The sequence below is a fragment of the Poecilia latipinna genome, unplaced genomic scaffold (assembly GCF_001443285.1).
Source record: "Poecilia latipinna isolate Pla-1442-1.1 unplaced genomic scaffold, P_latipinna-1.0 Scaffold7, whole genome shotgun sequence".
In the NCBI taxonomy this organism is placed as follows: domain Eukaryota; kingdom Metazoa; phylum Chordata; class Actinopteri; order Cyprinodontiformes; family Poeciliidae; genus Poecilia; species Poecilia latipinna.
The window spans coordinates 735,950-753,640 of record NW_015112623.1 but is presented as its reverse complement, the minus strand read 5'-3'; the positions used below and the strand labels follow the sequence as shown (position 1 = coordinate 753,640).

General features: G+C 39.2%; 2 protein-coding genes across 3 annotated transcripts in view; both read right to left on the bottom strand.

Moving 5' to 3' along the window:
- Positions 1-361, bottom strand: part of traf3ip2l (TRAF3 interacting protein 2-like) — a 12,338-nt gene extending 11,977 nt beyond the window's left edge. For both annotated transcript variants that reach the window (XM_015024702.1, XM_015024843.1), the window contains exon 1: positions 137-361. Coding sequence is in view for 1 of the 2 variants with exons in the window: in XM_015024843.1 (XP_014880329.1) it covers positions 137-165 (29 nt within the window). In the remaining variant the exon portion in view is untranslated. The remainder of the gene's footprint in view (positions 1-136) is intronic.
- A 1,318-nt stretch (positions 362-1,679) lies between these two features.
- chd1l (chromodomain helicase DNA binding protein 1-like) lies at positions 1,680-17,379 on the bottom strand. Its single transcript, XM_015024601.1, has 25 exons — positions 17,174-17,379; positions 16,861-16,973; positions 16,157-16,263; positions 15,963-16,074; positions 15,842-15,873; positions 15,573-15,654; positions 15,303-15,465; positions 13,585-13,740; positions 13,375-13,467; positions 13,192-13,288; positions 12,929-13,002; positions 11,818-11,928; positions 10,596-10,710; positions 9,110-9,263; positions 8,829-9,021; positions 8,076-8,221; positions 5,648-5,811; positions 5,346-5,554; positions 5,127-5,225; positions 4,961-5,031; positions 4,488-4,602; positions 3,387-3,495; positions 3,058-3,309; positions 2,870-2,951; positions 1,680-2,028 (listed from the first exon to the last, which is right to left on the bottom strand). The coding sequence occupies exons 1-25, from the start codon at positions 17,265-17,267 to the stop codon at positions 1,909-1,911; spliced, it is 3,063 nt and encodes a 1,020-aa protein (XP_014880087.1). The 5' UTR covers positions 17,268-17,379; the 3' UTR covers positions 1,680-1,908.
- Positions 17,380-17,691: the final 312 nt, after the last annotated feature.

Sequence of the window (17,691 nt, the reverse complement as noted above, 5' to 3'; positions counted from 1 at the left end):
CTCCAAAACGCTTGTTTTGGACCAATGGGTCCATGAGGACACCGGTGTCCTCGTGACAGTTACCGGGGTTTATTTAAAAACCTTCAGCTCAATTATCCAAAAATAACAGACGGAATAACAACTTAACGCAACTTACCGTCGGCGCTTAAGGTGAAAAAGTCTCATTTGAGTAGCTTTAGCCAAAACTAGAAAAAGTGTGTCGTCACTCCGGAACTGAGAGTAAGTGTACAGTTTTCAGTACCGTCGTCCCGTCATGCCAGGTGGTTGTTAAAGTGAAGCTTCAACTCGAGGCGAGGTGTTATTTAGTGCAGCTTTACCGCCCCGACACTGAAACCCCACCTTCCTCCTCTTCTTCCTCCTCCTCCTCCTCCACGCAGCATGGGCGACACCGGGGACAACTGCTCAGCTTCCTCTTCTAAACTACACCAAACTAAATTTATCTTTTAAACATTATCTCATTAGAGATATTAATTTATCATCCAGGCAGGGGCGGATCTATCGTCTTTTTTAAGTAGGAGGTAAAAATATATAGCAATTTACACAGATAAAATCAGTGTTTCTAAAAGACGCAGCATAGGACAGTGCAAAGAAAGTTTGCTGCACAGAAACGGTCCAAGTGTAGAGAACCTTGAGTTGGAGTGAGCGGGTTTAACTATTTGGTAAAGTAAGAAATGTCTTGGTAACACTTTATTTTAAAGGGTTTTCATAAGACTGACACTGTCATTAACACGACATAACACTTGTTATGAGCATGACGGAGTCTTCATGAATCGTCTGTTGTCATGAAGAGTCATTCGGTAAATAATGACACTACTAATGCAAAGCTGACACTTTTAATCGACTTTTAATACAAATTTTAATAGAACTTTGCATCAAATGGGTCATTATTGACAAAATAATGCAAATTTTACACTTTTAGTGAAACTTTTATTGCAACTTTGCATTAATAGCGTCACTATTTACCGAATGACACTTCATGACAACAGTTGTAAACATTCATGAAGACTCCTTCATGTTCATGACTGCTATGTTTATGACAGTGTCATAAACCCCTTCAAATAAGGTGCTACCAAGGTCTTCATCATTGCAGAGCCCAGAAGGTTTAAGGCAGGTTTTCAAAATAAACTCCAAAATGAACTGGTAGTCTTGCTTTTAACATGTGGAAAGTCCATTACAATCGTCTGGAACGAGAGGAAATGTGAGCATGAATAAGCATGTCAAGTTCCTGTTTTGACACAGACCTTATTTGAGGTTCAAATGTCCAATCTGCTGCTTGATCGGAGAAAAGCCACGCTCTCCAGCTAAAGGGAGATATTTTTTAACCTGACTAATTTCTTCGTTTAGGCTCTCAAGTAAGCCAGACAGAATAAAAGATTAATAGTTAATAAATCACTTTTTTGTGCTTGCTTTTTAACAAAATTTAATACCCTTATAATCCCTGCAAATTTACACTGAAATGAATTATGGTAATGTTGATTAATCTGCACTGTCCTAATCAAATAAATTAAAGATTGTTTAAATCACTTTTCCAGTTCATCCACACCCCTTTGTTTAGGCACTATAGTGTGTGCCTGCATTTTATTCATTCAAGCACTAAAGGAACATGTTCACAAATAAATGTTTGTCATGTATGCATGTGTAGGGAAGATGTTATGAGAGGAAAAAACAATTACCAGATGTGCAAATAAACTGTTTATTCCTGCATGTATCTACATTTAATAAAAGCAGCAGCCATATTGAACTTTGAGTTAAGTGCAGGTGAGAAAAGTTCATTTTCCCTTCTGGGAAAATTAAGTTATGAACTTTATATTCAGATTTGAATAAATCAGATTAAAAATCATTTAAATCTAGTGACACAATTTAAAAACGTGACTTAATAAAATCTAATAATAATAACGCCGTGTGTCCTCAGAGCTGATGTTGGAATTGTGCAGTGTTGACTTGTTGTTGTTTGGAGAAGCAGGACTCCAGCCAGGCCGTCTTCACAGGAACAGCCTGCTGGTTCTGACGGACCAGATCCAGCAGCTCCTGGTTCACAAAGACCAGAGGAAAATTTCAGTGTTTAAGCGTCTAAAATTACTGCAGAACTGACACAGAGGCTCACACACCTTGAGTTTCCCCCCTCTACAACAACGAGCTTCAATGTATTTTAACAGGATTTTATAGAGCAGCACAGAGTGAAGAGTAACTGTGAAGTGAAGGAAAAAATATGTTTTTCTAAATACACAAATATGCAAAGACTGTGGCAGTCAGATGTTTAGAGTCCATTCAAACAACACTTTATTGAGTCACGTTAGCTGACAACAGAGCTGCAAGTCTTTTAGCATATTCAGACTTTTGTTCTGGATATTAATTTGGCCATTTTTTTTACTTATTATGGGATGCTAACACTCACCTAACAAACAAACAAAGTATTACTTTAGTTATTTCTTTACATATTTTTTTTTTTTGTTTTGGTTAAATTGAACAGAATACATGTCACATTATATATGCAAAAAGGTTTGAAATGACTTTGTACTTGCTCCAATAACCTGGCATTTTAACAGCTGTGCACCATTTTGAGGCTGTTTTGGATAAACTAGACAGGTGGTCTCTGTTTAATAATTAGGTGGTTTCTGAAGGAGATTGGCTGCACTGCATTTCATTTAGAGGCACCAACGTGGAGGGGTTTGAATTCAAATGCATGACAAACTTATAAGACTTTTATTTGTTAGAACTAAAGCATCAATAATTTTCCTTCCACTTCACAATTAAATGCTGTGTTATGATGGTTTATCGCAATAAATACTTTGAAATCGGTGGCTGTTATGTGACAAAATGAGGAAAACCTTACGGGGTGTGAATAGTTCTGTCGTAAACCTGAACTGACCTGTATTTGGATGTGATTTTCCACCTCTGCGACAATGTGTGTGACCTCTTCACTCATGACGTCCTCCTCGTCTCCGTCATACGTAGACTTCAGCTAAGGGTTTTCTCACTCTGCTCTCTATTACAAACCTCACGCATTTACAAAACAAGCTGTCGAATGTTTACACCCAGGAGTTAGGAAAAGGATATGTGATAAGGTAGCGGGCCAGCCTCTTCCGTTCTGATGCGGGAATGTTGTAGAAAAACAATCGGACTCCCTTCATGAAGCTGGGCAGCTCCGCAGGGCTGAAGCCGCGTGGCAGAGCGGATGGACCCGGGCCCTCGGTTTCCGTCTCATCCGTTGGCCCGTCTGAGCTCGGTAAAGATGCTTGACGAGCAGCAGCTGATGTTGCAGGTGTCTGATGGGAAGCTGTTTTCTTGACAGCTCTGCTGTGATAATATCTGCCATTCAGGTTAAGTGAAAACTGCAGCAGTTCTGCTCAGTACGGGTTCTAAAGCAGGGGAACAACGAAGGATACATGAAAGTGGGAATGCCCCTAGAGGCCAGGTGTTTTCTGATGAGCCGCTCCGTCCCGTACCAGTTGAAACCTTTGGTGGAGTGACCGATGCGAGGAAGATGAACACTGGCTAAAGATACAAAAACATGCTGAAATGAAGTCTGAACAACATAAACCTGAGCACTAAACAAGAGATGCTCAGGTTATGAATATGATCTATGAGCTCATTTGACACCATGTTGCACTATTACATGTCTGTCTTTCTTTTTGGAGGCATAGGAAGACATGATGCCTCAGAACCTTCACTGAAAAAGCACAAAGTCTTATCAAGTATTCTTGATGTAGTTTCTAGTTAAAATATCTTTGTACACTTGAAATAAGACAAAACTACAGAAGCTTGTGTAAAGTCAATAAATCCTTACTACTGATGAAAAACTACTGGTTCCACTGGCAGATTGTTTCACAACATTGGAAAACCTGTTGTGAAACTAGACTAAAAATACTTGGTATATTTTTGTGTTTTGACATGTCGAAACCTTCAGACCCTCATGCAGATTTGTTTCTCTGGAACAAAGAAAATCCAATTGCAACACAAACTTTACACCACTGACCCACATTAACATTAGGTGCCTGCATTCCTGAAGATGTACTCACCTCAGAATGATAAATGCTTGATACTGAAACTAATGGCTTGCCCTACTTTATGATTAATTTGACTAATTACTATCTAACTTTTAACACGCCGTTTCCACGCACTACTGAAATATCATCCAGTCGACCTTTAAATGAAAACAAAACAAAACAAACATTTTAAAGTAAGACGGAAACCTAGGCCGTACTGAAACGGTTAGAGACCGTTGAAGACTTACACACCTTTCATCTCTGCATACATGCACTATTCTGAATAGAAGAGCTTATAAAATGTCACCCATTATTCAAAAACATGACATCACTTGATGTCCCACAAATATTGGTGTACCTTACTTACACCAATAAGTAAGGTACACCAATAAGTAAGGTGTACCTTATTTTACCTTACCTTAAGTAAAGTACACCAACAAACCAGACCAGGAGACAAAATTCATAGTAAACTTGATAAAACTGTTCCATTCTTCCCCATACCATTGTTTTTCTTAGCTGCAGAGTAAATCTTCTTCAGTCCTTCGTCCAAAGCACTGAGGAGAATCCCAGTCAGGTTGTTGGCTTTGTCTCTTTTCTGTGCCACTATCAAGGCTAACTGGGGTGACGAGAAGGAGATTGAATCATGTTACCTCGTTATCTGATCACCGCTTGCAAGTCTGCAACCACACGAGAATCCAAGCAAGGTGCATCTTGTCATAATGAACTCTAATATTGCAAAGATTTTGCACATGTCGCAAAACACAAGCGTGCATTTTCCAAGCAGATTTCAGCAACTCATTTTGAAGGTTTTATGAGATTAAACAGTCCTGCCACGACAAAATTTAAGACGTATTTAAGGTCAACTTACTTTTTTTTAAAGAATGTAACATACTTTAAGACTATAATTTTAGATACATAAATTAAATTTTTTTTGAAGCAGTTCTGAGTTTTACAGAATGCTCTGCGAACAGAACCTGATCTCGGCCGTCCAGTCTCGACTGTTTGTCGTCGATGGGGAAGAGTAGCACATTTCCCAGCTCCAAATCTGAAACAAAGATCCGCAGGGAATTACAGACCACAGAGACGAAGACGTCTAGTTGAATTGCTGCTCATTTTCTTCGTCATTGCGATTATCGTTACCTTTCATTTTCCCTGCCAACTCGTAGTGCTTTCGTGGCTCGTCTGATCTCACCTCCAGCGCCGTGAACAGGCCTCCTCTGCCCCACCGCCCTGAGTCATCTGCACACAAATTAACACTCTGATAAGAGGAAAACACAGCCCAAGACACGCTCCAAAGATACTATGTTTTTGTTTCGTCACGCAAACCATCCCGTCGCCATGGCTACATGCAGCCCTTACCAACACAGTGGACGATGATAGCATCTCCCCTCGCAGTGTGGGGATGAGTAACATCCCCCAGAACGTAGCAGATATCCGTGGAGGTGGAGTCTGTAGAGCACACACTGCTGTTGTCCTCTTCCTCGTCCTCCTCGTCTTCCTCCTCTTCTTCACTGTCTACAAGCTGCAAGCAAAGTGACTGGTAGCCACAGGACTCCCACCAGGCTGTTCTGCATGGTTAACCAAGGATCAAAAATCATTTATGAGTAACAAAAAACACAGACATGTCAGAGCGTGTGATGAAACAGCTACAATATCTTCACTTTTTCCTGCGCTTCTCCTCTTCCTCTTGCCTCTTTTTGTCCTCCATCATCTTGGCTCTCTTGGCTGCAGCCTCCTGCCTCCTCTGCCGCCTGAGCTCCAGCTCTGCCTCAGTGAGAGGCTTCCTCTTCCTCACTGGGATCGCAAACGCGACTGAAAGCGAAGACTGGAAGAGAATTGATCAATCAAGAACAAACGTCTCTCTAAATAATTCCTCGTGGTTTTTAAAAAATGTTTAATAAAAGCAAAGATAGTCGGGAATATCATATTATAAATAAAACTGTACATGTTTGTATTTATTTATACTTCTCCACGTTGTAGACAGTACGACAGCAGGACAGGATGTTTTCTGTCTTAGTAACTGTTTTATCTGGTCCTATGTTTCACGTTACGTCATTTTCAACTGAAGAATCTCTGAGAAGTGTAAAGTATTAATCGCTCATTTCTACCTCCCTGGTCTCAACACTTTCTGCTGCAGTTATAGTAAATTTATGGAAATCAATAAACCAATCAATTGCATGACAAATTTAAATGAGCTTTAGAGAGTCTTTATAATTTGTTTCATTTATGGGTTTGATGTGGATTTTATTTCAATTTATACTTATTGTTTTTGGTTGTTTTGTTTATATATTTTGGATATTTAAAATGTCTTAATTCCAGTGTTGAATGTTCTTTAGAAATGAACGTTTATTGATCTTTGACACAGTGTTCTTGCATTGTTTTTGTCATTATGTTTATATTACTTGAAAACAGGTCTCAAAACGGCAATATTATCGTTTATCGCAATAATTTTTTTGGACAACTTATTGTCCAGCAAAATTCATTATCTGCCTTCGTTACTACTGTTGTTTTTAATCTTTATTACTGTACAGCATCTCTGAGTGTCTGGAAATTAAGTTCAGAGATTCACAATTTGGATTTAGATGTTTGGACTTTGACTGGACCATTTACCCAAGAATATTGTTCTGTTCTTTGATCTATTATATGATAAATCACCTTGTACGTTTGTGTGTGTTGTTGTTTTGGAAGGTGAGGCTAATCAATTAGTTTTCCCTGCTCAAGAGCTTCATCATCTCCACAGCATGTTGCTGCCACCACCACGTTTCATTGTGGGGATGGTGTGTTTAGGGAAAGTTTTAGTCTCAGCCAAGCAGTTCCAAATTTCTTCAAAGTATTTTTCCCTTCACTACAAGACACTGTAAAATTCAGAGTCACCCCACAAACAAAACTCGATTTGTATTTCTGTAGTGTCTTAATCTACACATATCTAGAAATGCTAATTACTTTTCTTTTTTATCGATAGACAAAGGTTTTTAAAACATGGGAGACACAGAATGTAGGTCATGAGATCAAATCCTCATTGATCTTTTATTTATTTTTTCCCCCTGTCAGCTTTGGTGATTTCATGAGTTCACAAACTTCATTTCGTTTGCAGCTATTTCAAGTTAACTGGGACAAAACATCATCAGCTTTTCACTAAAGGAAACTGATCTCGTTTTATGCATCCGTGGCAGGAAAAGTAGAGCAAACCTCCAGGTCTCACATGTCGCTAAATGTGAAAGCTGGAATGAAATGTGTTTTATTAAACAAGTCAAATCAGTCGGTCAGATGGCAGTCAGCTGAGAGCAGGTTTGTGTTTTCAGCTTTATTAGTCCAAGTAGGACACCGACATCCTGGACTCAAAAGTGGAAGCAATTAATGCTTTTTCTTTACATGCTAAGCAAAAACTAAATTAGTGGTTTGTCCTTAAGCTATAATGACTGAAATAAATAAATGATGCTGATTTTCTGATGGTAACTGTTCAATGGTCAGTCTTTGTTTATGGAACAGACAAAAACTGCATTGATTGACGGAAACAACTTTTAATGGGAAAATTACCTGGAATTACAAATACTTTTTTCAAACTTATCTAGAGCTGAAATGATTAATCGGCTTAATCGGTTATTGAAATAATCGACAACTAATTTAGTAATCGATTAATCGCAAACTGGGGAACACAGAGTGTAAAACATGATATCTGGTGAGAGACGACCACCTTCAGAGCAGTACTCTATAAACTATAAAACGGGGTTGAGCTTTTCACATGTTGATGTTTGAAGTATTTTTTTTAAAGTGTAATTTAAAGGAATGCTCTTATTACATTTTAGGCAATAACATGTTTATTTTATTATTTTTAATTAATTGAATTATTCATTGATTTGCATTTTCTCATGCATTTCTAGTATTGTATTAAATAAGCTGGTTAAATGCAAAATCTGCAGGATGTTATTTGATTACTTGATTAATCGACAGAATACTTAATTACTAAATTAATCGTCAGCTGCAGCTTTACACTTGGAAAAAAAAAAAAAAACTTTACGAGATAGCAAAATTTCCAAATACCAGTGAAACATTTCTGTTAGTCGGAAAGTGAGAGTGACAGAGTCTTACTCCAGCTTTGCGCCGCAGAGCTCGTCCCTCTCCTGCCGCTTTCTGAAACTCGGCCATCTGCTCTTCCAGGATCCGGTCAAAGCTCCTCTGGTCCTCTGAGCTCGGGTCCTTACTGTAGTCTTTCCCCTCAAAGAAGTACATGTGATCTGCAGGGTGAGACGAAATGACTGTCAGATTAATCCAGGGCTGCAGATAACGATTATTTTAGTAATCAATTAATCGATTACTCTGACGATTGATCGATTAATCACATTTTTTTAAAACAATTTTGACAAATTTTTCATTGAAGCAATATTAGAAATACATTTTAAAAAATGCTAATAAAGAAAAATAACCCAAATCCTTTTTTTAAATAATAAACATTTTGTTGCCTAAAATTAAAAAACATAGCATTTCTTCATTAAATCTGAACCATATGAAGCTAAAACTATGCAATGAGTTTTGACTAAAACATAATTATTTGTGAGTCTGTATACTTCACTACTGTATACTTCAGTAAACGATTAATCATTTACTAAGCTAGTTGACGATTATTTCAATAATTGATAAATCATGATTAATCGTTCCAACCCAAAAGTTAATCAAGCCAGGAGGTTGGGTCATGAAACAAACTGATGAGTAGAAACTTGGACTAAAAAGCCATTTTTTTTTGTTTTAATAACATTTGTAGACGTGTTTGAGATTAAAGATAAAAATGACAGCCAAATAAAATGATTATTCATTCAGACTAATTGGTGATTTAAAATCACTTACTCTGCTCATCAGAATCAGACTCGTTCTCCACCTCTTCTTCTAGTGGTGAGAATCCATCATCATCATCATCATCATCATCCACCCACTGACCATCCCGTGATGGGCCCAGTATCTTCTCTAGTCTTACTTCCTGTATCGAGCTCTCGTCCGACGATAAAAGCTTATCTACTCCGAACTTCAAGATCTCGCTCAGCTGTCGAGGAGAAATCAACAAGAGAGCTGAAAGAGGAATGGGGGTGGGGATCATGTTGACGGCGTGTTTCTGTTAAAAGATCACCGACCTGCAGACCCGCCGCAGCCGACTGCACCTGATCCAGCAAAGAGAAGCGGCCCTCTTCGATAACAGTGTTGGTGAGCTGCAGCTTGGACACGGCTCGAGAGTACATGATCTCCTCCACGGTGTCTCTCGCAAGGAGGCGGATCACTTTCACAGGCCTGGAAAACGTCAACGGTTAGAGAGACGAACCCCTAAAACAATGATAAATATCAAACCAGAGGACGCCGCTTCCACATTTTACCATGGGAGGGTCAGGTCCGCTTTTCAAATCTCAAAACCAAGCTCAAAATTTGGTAAAAAAGAAAAAATATTTTGCATCATTAATGAATGCATTCAAAGCGAATAGACATGCTTAGATCTGAGCAGGGTCTTTTTCAGACCACGACTTCCACACATTTATATAACCAGACAAACATTTCTACGGCTCTTTTTCTCTAGAAAATTCTGGACATTTTAAGTGCAAAGTCCGAACTCTGACCCTGCTTGAACAATAACAGAGTCTTGTTGTGTTTGGATGCCAAAGATAACAAATCAACATAATTATGAAACTGGCTTCAAATCTTCAAACTTGCTTCTTTTAGTGATTTGGATCAGTTTAGATGAGCTTTATTTCAACATTCATGGTTCTTAGACTTTTCAAATAAGGAGTATCAAAGACTAAAGGCAAACTCTTTAAAAAAGATGTTGAAAATGTTCATATCCATTCCTAAAAATAGAAACTTTAGTGATTTTGTTTGCCAGTTTAGTAGGTCGAGTTCAACCAGATTTAAAATTGGTCTAAAAACTAAACAAGGAGTAAAACAGTTTATTTAAAAAAAGCATCTAAATATAATAGGAACTCTTTAAGTATTAAGATTTTTGGCTAGAAAACTTGAAAAGTAACCTTAATTTTCCTTTTTCCATACTTGTCAAGATTTGGAAAATTTTTACCAAAAGTAAATGCTATATGTTCACACACTTTTCGAGGCTGCATAGGAATCCTGCGAGTCTAAATAATTTTCGCCATTTGCTCTGAACCTAAAAAATATGAAAAGACAGGGGAGTAGATCAACAGAGAAGATAACTTAATTATTAAACATAATTGTTTCAGCGCTACGCTGGTCGTGTCTCATTTGAATAAAAACTAAGCTTAATATAATTGGTGTGCCATAAAAGCATCAGTCTGACGAGAAAAGTCTTTTAGATGACGTTTCCTTCAGCAGGTAGACTGAATGTTTCTAGTAGTTTCCATCAAGGTTGTCAGAGCACAATGCTGAGCTGTGAACAGGAAGAGCTCTTTCACACCAAGAGCCAGATAACACTCCTGGCAGCTACAGATAACCTTACTGGCATGAATAGGTCTGCTTTCCCACACTTGCGAAAGCAATATCTAAAAAAAAAAAAAAAAAAAAAAAAGGAAGTCTTTCTTATGTAGAGTAAAATGCATTAATGCCAGTAACCAGATAGATAGTTTGCTATGCAGCGTCGTTGGTACTTTCAAAGTGCATCACCTGTTCTGGCCAATCCGATGGCAGCGCGCCGCAGCCTGCAGGTCGTTTTGGGGGTTAAAGTCACTGTCCACGAAAACAACTGTGTCAGCAGCTGTAAGGTTGAGGCCAACTCCGCCTGAAAGGACGGCGTTGTAAAGAGAAAACAGAGATCATCTAGAGAGTCCAAACTTTCAGGTCTGAACGTTTCTGTGCTTCAGGATGTACAACACAAAGCGTCAAAAAAATGCCCTGCTGTATGGATTAAAAGGCCATAGAAACTGGAACTTATATTTGTTAAAGATCCTTCAATAAGCTGCAAAGTGATTACGTCAGCTTTTTAAAATTATTATTATTTTTTAACATGCCGTCTCAGCAGTCACATACTTTGAGCTAAGTGTGACTGTAGAGTACAGTTGGGACATTTAAAAGGCTTGAAGAAATTGAAAGCTGTGACAGGAAATTTCTCCCCGCTGAAAAAAAAGAAAAAAAAAAAAGAAGCTTCTGGCCTTGTTAGCACCAGACTAACATTCTGCTGCAGATCATATCGTTGTCTGATCCGTCCCTTTTCCTGTCTCTGCGTATTCTATGAACTCTGCATTCACAGACACGGTGCCTTGCAAGAGACCCCTTGAACTTTTTCATCATTTTATAATGTTGCAACCGCATACCTCAGTGCACTCTGCTCAGATTGTGAGAGATGAACCAACAAAGAAAGTAACACATGATGCTAAAGTGGAAGAAAAATGGACTTATGGATTCTCCAAATGTTCAACATGTCTTAAAAATAGCAGTGTGGTCTGCAGTTACACGCCATACCGAATCAAAATATCAGTATGTGCAATATTGCACCATGCGATATTGAGGAGGATGTGTGGTAATTCCAGTCTCTTGATGTGTAAGGCTGAAAACATGCATAGAAATAACGAAAGCAACGTTTTACTTTCCTTCGACTTTGGAATTTTTTTTGAAAAATTTTAATAAAATATACAGCGGTTTTATGTTATAATTTTATAAAGTTCACTTTTGCAAGGCACCGTATGCAGAAAGGCTCACTTTTAAAACAAAGAATTTACATGGAGCAGAACGAAGCAATCTGGGTGCTGCAAAATAAAAGTGAAAGGATAACAATGTCTGTAAACCAAGTTACTATGTAGCAAAAGGTGAAAGTTCAAGACATGGAACATTTTTCTAGCTTTTCATTTTGTATTTTAAATGGATAAATACTAAAATAAATCCCAGTCACCTGCTTTAGTGCTGAGCAAAAACACAAAGATGTCTTTGGTGCTGAAGTTCTTCACAGCAAGGTTTCGCTCTTCCCCTCGAACCGACCCATCCATGCGTTCGTAGCTGTAACCTGAACAGAAAAACTCATTATGGTGCGTGGCAATACTGTCATTTGGCGAGAAGCGAGGCAGATCCTGTGTCGGTTGCTGGGGAAACACAGGACTAACAAACTTTTCAGCCTGTGATCCCCTATTAGCAATGTGGTAATATGAATTTATTTTATATAAATGATCAAAAGATAATATGCCTACTGACACCTTCCTAAAATAATAGACAAAAATGGGGTTTATTTTGTTTGTTTTTTGCCTAAAACGTTTTTGGAAAGAAAGAGATGGTGACTTTTTTTTGGCAAAACATGACATAGGCCATTATCTTAGGAAGGTGACAATATACAGAATATCCAGTAAACTCTAATCCGAACCGCACGGCATTCTGGGAGATGTAAACAGTTGAAAGGTTTTGACCTCTTGAATTTCTCACGGCCACGAACTTCTCAAATTGGTGGCATCAACTAACTCGCACACTCTTTGGTTGCCTAGCAACTCAGTCACTCAAATAATGGTAACGTGCACAGCAGCAGTTTCAGGTTTTGCCACTGACACTCATTACTGCTTAAAAATAAAAAAAACAAACAATTGCATGGAGTGAAAACTGTTGATAAAACAGAAAGGTCACGCCACCAGTTTGGCTGTATTTTAGTTATTTCAACCTAAAACCAATCAATAATTATCAATATTCAATGATGTGATACATTTTTTTAGCCATATCATCCATAAATATTAGGATATTAATGTACTTATTTAATTTTGACCCAGTTGGCTCTACGTTCACCTCAGGGGGTCAAATCATGATTCTGAAAATCCTTTTGCGACCCCCCACTTGGTGTCTCACAGCCCCTGAATCAACACAGCAGTCCTGCTTCTTAGTGCAAAATAAATGAACTAATAATGTTGAGTGAAGTTTTAAAATGATGTAATAGGGTGTTGATACGCTTGAAAAGGCAAGTACCATAAGTTGTGAGAATTACATTGAGAGATGATGTCCAGACGTGTGTATTTTGTCCCACTCACCTCTGTACTCCATGTAGTCCTGCAGGATGTCCAGCATCCTCGTCATCTGGGAGAACAACAGGACACGATGGCCCCTTCGTCCAAAACAAAATGGAGAGCTGTAAGATTATGTCTGCTGAAGGGGTGTCCAGATTTTTCAACTTAGATTAAATGTGTTGCCTTCGTATTTAGAAATGCAGTGAACATCCCAGCAAACACAGATCGGACAGAGCCCAAAATGCCACTAGGTGGAGCCAAACAATAAGCATTGTGGATGTGCCCACCCTTTGTATAGAAAGGCCAGGATGCTGTCCAGCAGGCACAGCTTTCCACTGGCTTCGATGAGGTGTTCCCCGATCTGAAAGGGCTCCGGTTCCACCCCTAAAAACAGGAAGGAGGGACAGAATCACTCAGACGTAACTCCAGCTCCAGCAGCCAAACCCCAGCTGCATTTCGCCACGTCTCACCGTCAAACAGGTATGGGTGGTCGACGCACTTTCTCAAATTCACCAAGATGTTCAGCAGTCTGTTCTTGCTGCCTTGCTCGTTAACAAAAGCATCTGAAATTTTCCACACAGAGAGAGTGGTTGATTTTTAGGTTGATTTTTTTTTTTTTTTTGTATTTTTGCTTTACAAATATAACCTTTGTTGCCAAGTTTCAGAACGCAGTGACTCACCATAATCCCGCATTAGGATGGCTTTGTAGTATTTCTTCTGCAAAGCTGACATGCCATGGTACACCACCAGCTCTGTCTTCTTGGGCAGATCAAAAGCCACCTCCGACTTTACTCTACGGAGCAGAAAAGGCTCCAAGATGCTTTGAAGCTCTGAAGCTAGAAGACAGGAAACATTGTATTATACGTATGTATCTTTTAACATGTCTATCTGAATCCTTTGTAGATAAGAAATAATATTTTGTTCAAATTAACCCCTTGAACCTCTTCCACACTGTACAACATGTGATAGACCAACACAAAGTGGTGCATGTTATCAAGAGAAAGAAAAAAAAAGGCTACATGGTTTCGACAATGGAATTAGAAATGGTTTTGAACAAAGAACAGGAATTGTGTCAATAGGTAACTTCTTATCGGAGCGGACAGAAGACACATGTAGGTTCAATCCTGGGATTCCTCACGTTTCATTTCTACATGTGCTTCCAACTTCAGGTTATAACGAGTAATAAGACATGCTATCATAACTATGAAACACAGCTCTACAATGCGATGTTACCTGGTAATTCTGAATCCACCTTAATAGATGCTTAGTACAGATAAATGTGTGGATGTACCAAAACTTTCTCCAGCTGAACAGAAACAAAACTGAAGTTATGATGTTTTGACCTAAAGAGGAGCGATCTAGAGTCGATGCACAGCTAGAGTTATTACAAATAAAAATTTGCAATCAGCTCTGAAACCTGGGAGTAATGATGGACTCTGACCTGAACCTTCAGAGCCACATAAATACAGTTACAAAGTCGGCCTTCTATCACCTGAAGAACATCTCCAGGATTAGAGGACAGCAAGAACTAGAGAAACTTAACCATAAGTTTATGTTTAGTCACATTAATTACTGCAACAGCGTCTTTACAGGTCTGCCTAACAAATCAATCCTCCAGTTGCAGCTGATCCAGAACCCTGCTGCTGTTCTCACTAAAACCAGGAAGATAGAGCATATAACACCAGTTCTACAGTCTTTATACTGGCTCCCTGTAGCTCAGAAAATAAACTATAAAATGCTGTTGTTAGTTTATAAATCACTGAACGTAGCAGCACAATACATTAAAGATCTGCTGTTGTCATACCAACCTTCCAGACCTCTCAGGTCTTCTGGTTCTGGTTCTGTTCTGCATCCCCAGAACCAGAACTAAACATGGAGGCACAGCAGTCAGCTTCTATACACCACAAATCTGGAACAAACTTCCAGAAAACTGCAAAACAGCTGAAATACTGAGTTCCTTTAATTCTAGACTAAAAGCCCACCTGTTTAGAGTTCAAGGCATTAAGTGGAACATTGATGAATATTGATGTGCATTTCGCTGAATGATTTAGATAATGGCATCAAACACCAACCTTATAATGTTTTTTTTGACATAAAGTCCTGTTGATGAAGTTTGCTACACAACTAAACATCATTCACAAATATAAGTCTGAAAAGTATGGCGCGAATTTGTGCTCATGACCAATTACTCCGATGATACCTCTAAATAAAAAACAGTGCAATCAATTGCTCTCAGAACTCACCTAACTAGTAACACTGAGGTGGAGGTTCACTTTCCAACAGGACAATGATCCTTTGTGTCAGTTTATCACATAAAACAACTTTAAAGTTTATGGTTGTAATGTGCCATATGCTTTTACTCTGTATACGCGAGTCGCATTGTAATTTTAAAGCATACCCAGAGCAGGTCGACTTCGCACATCGGAGTAGGAGCTGACAAAGCTGTCAGCCTCTTCCGGTGTGAAGATGCTGGGCTGAATGAAGCTCAGCAGGGAGTAGAGCTCCTGCAGGTTGTTCTGAATGGGAGTCCCTGTGAGCAGGAGTCTGAAACCAACTGAAAACTGAGCGAGAAACACACAAACCAACTGAGCTGACATTCAGAGAAAGTGTGAATGAGAAACATTAGAAGACAAGCAGTGAAGAGGCTCTTCAAGACACGACGAAGTACCTCTGTCAAGGTTTTGTGCAACACAGAGTTTTGGTTCTTCAGCCGGTGAGCTTCGTCCACAACGAGCACCTCCCACCTCCACCTGAGGAGGAGCAAATATGAGAGGAAACGGTGAGACAAAGTGATCGCACAAGCAGGCTTTATAGATTCACTGGTTGTCTGCAGAAATCGTTTCATTCACAGCCTTTCTTTGGTCTCTTTAACAATCCACACCCACCTCAGTTACAACTCAAACTTTAACAAAGCCATGCGAGCAAGAACCCACTGACCTTTTCAAGAACGATGCATCTTTGAGGCACAGCTGCAAATGAAATAATGACATATATGCGTGTTCAAGGTTCAAGCCAACAAAACTTTCAGACATTTTGTTTTCGCCCAGCAGACGCAGACCTCGTATGTAGTGAGCAGAACCTGGAAGTCCTGAGCGGTTTGTTCTCTCTGGATCTCAGCCCGTCTCTCTTTGTCTCCTTTGTAGCACAGCACAGTCAGAGACGGGGCGAAGCTGCGAAATGAGTTACGACTGGAATAATTTATACAGGACGCATTTACAGATGGGGCTAAAGCACCGACAGAGTTGACTCTACCTTTCCAGCTCCTTTCTCCAGTTCTCCATGACAGACAGGGGGCTCAGCACCAGAAAGGGACCTTTCTTCCCCAGAGCTCCTGACACATACACCAACAGAGAGATGGTCTGGAGAAGAAGTTAATTAAATGTGAACAAAAGAAGCAGAACTGGGAATTGCTCCTCCCGTTTCCAAACAACATTTTTAATGTCTTGACATTCTGCACTCTTTTGGAGGTTTCCACATAAATTCAAACTGAAACTTTAACAAACTGTGTGCAGTTTGGTGATAAAAGTCACATTTCTTTAAATTAATGGCGTCCCTGCAGAAGCTTATTTCAAATAGTAATAGCAGCATTTCTGTTTGTGGGGCTATGAAAGCTGTACCATGCAGTCAAAGAGATGCAGTTAACTTTTAAAAAATGACAAAATAGTTTTTATTGTCACTTTAGCACAGCAGAATGTCATGATAAAATTCTAAGTCCATACCACCCACTTGTATTACTGGTACCATAGTGTTTTGCAAGCGAGAATAATGCACGCAATGTGTATAACTCACAAACAAAATAAATTACAAACTCTGAAACATGCAAACAATCGTCCTACAGTTTTGATATCGCGTTAAGACATACAAAAATTGCACTAAGGCGATTCATAACGTCTAAAATTGTTACCCAGACATTACATAACCAATATGGAAGGTAAGTTGATGAATCTTAAGCACACCTGGCAGGTTTTACCCAAACCCATCTCGTCCCCTAAGATGCACCCTTGGTGGTCGTGGAGGCTCTGGGTCAGCCACTGCACCCCGTCCAGCTGGTAGGCTCTCAGCTGTATCCCTGGAAACAAGCAGGTCACCCAAAGCTGTCACGAGCAAACCACTGGTCTACAGATACAGGTTTTAAAAACTACAGAACTGAGTTCTATTAACACATATTGACAATAGCTAATAAGTGAAAGGAACGCTGGGTCACTGTTTGAATGAGCGTATACAAAGTTTGTAACTTTTCTAAGACAGTGAGTCAACAAGCCTCCGTACCTCTTAAACCAAACGTCTGCAGGTCGCTCTGACTGAGAGCCGTCTTCTTTTTCTCGGTTATGGTGTTTCTTATTTTCCTCAATATGTCTGACATGTTGACACACTAAAAGGAACAGAATGCGTTTATATGTTACAATGTTGCAGACATGTACAGACAGATAGCTCCCTCACTATTTTTGTCAATGGAAGACTTCCTGGTTGGGTCACGTGACGGTGAAGAAAGCGCGAGCGCGCTTTTTAAAGGGGCAGTATTATGTGTTTTACAGCCACATAGAATCACTTTATAGCACAATCAAGTAGCTATGTTGCCTTCAGTTATTATAAATATGCTGTATCAAATATGACTTAAAATAAATTTAACAACTTGAAATTAGACCTCTGTCTTTTCCAAGGTGTTCATATTTGTGTATTATTGCTTGAATCAACAACCCTGGCACCTTCAAACATCTGGAAGTCAAACCGAAAGATGAACCAGGCTTGCTCAGGTCCACAATTGTCTCCCAGAGATCAAAATAAGC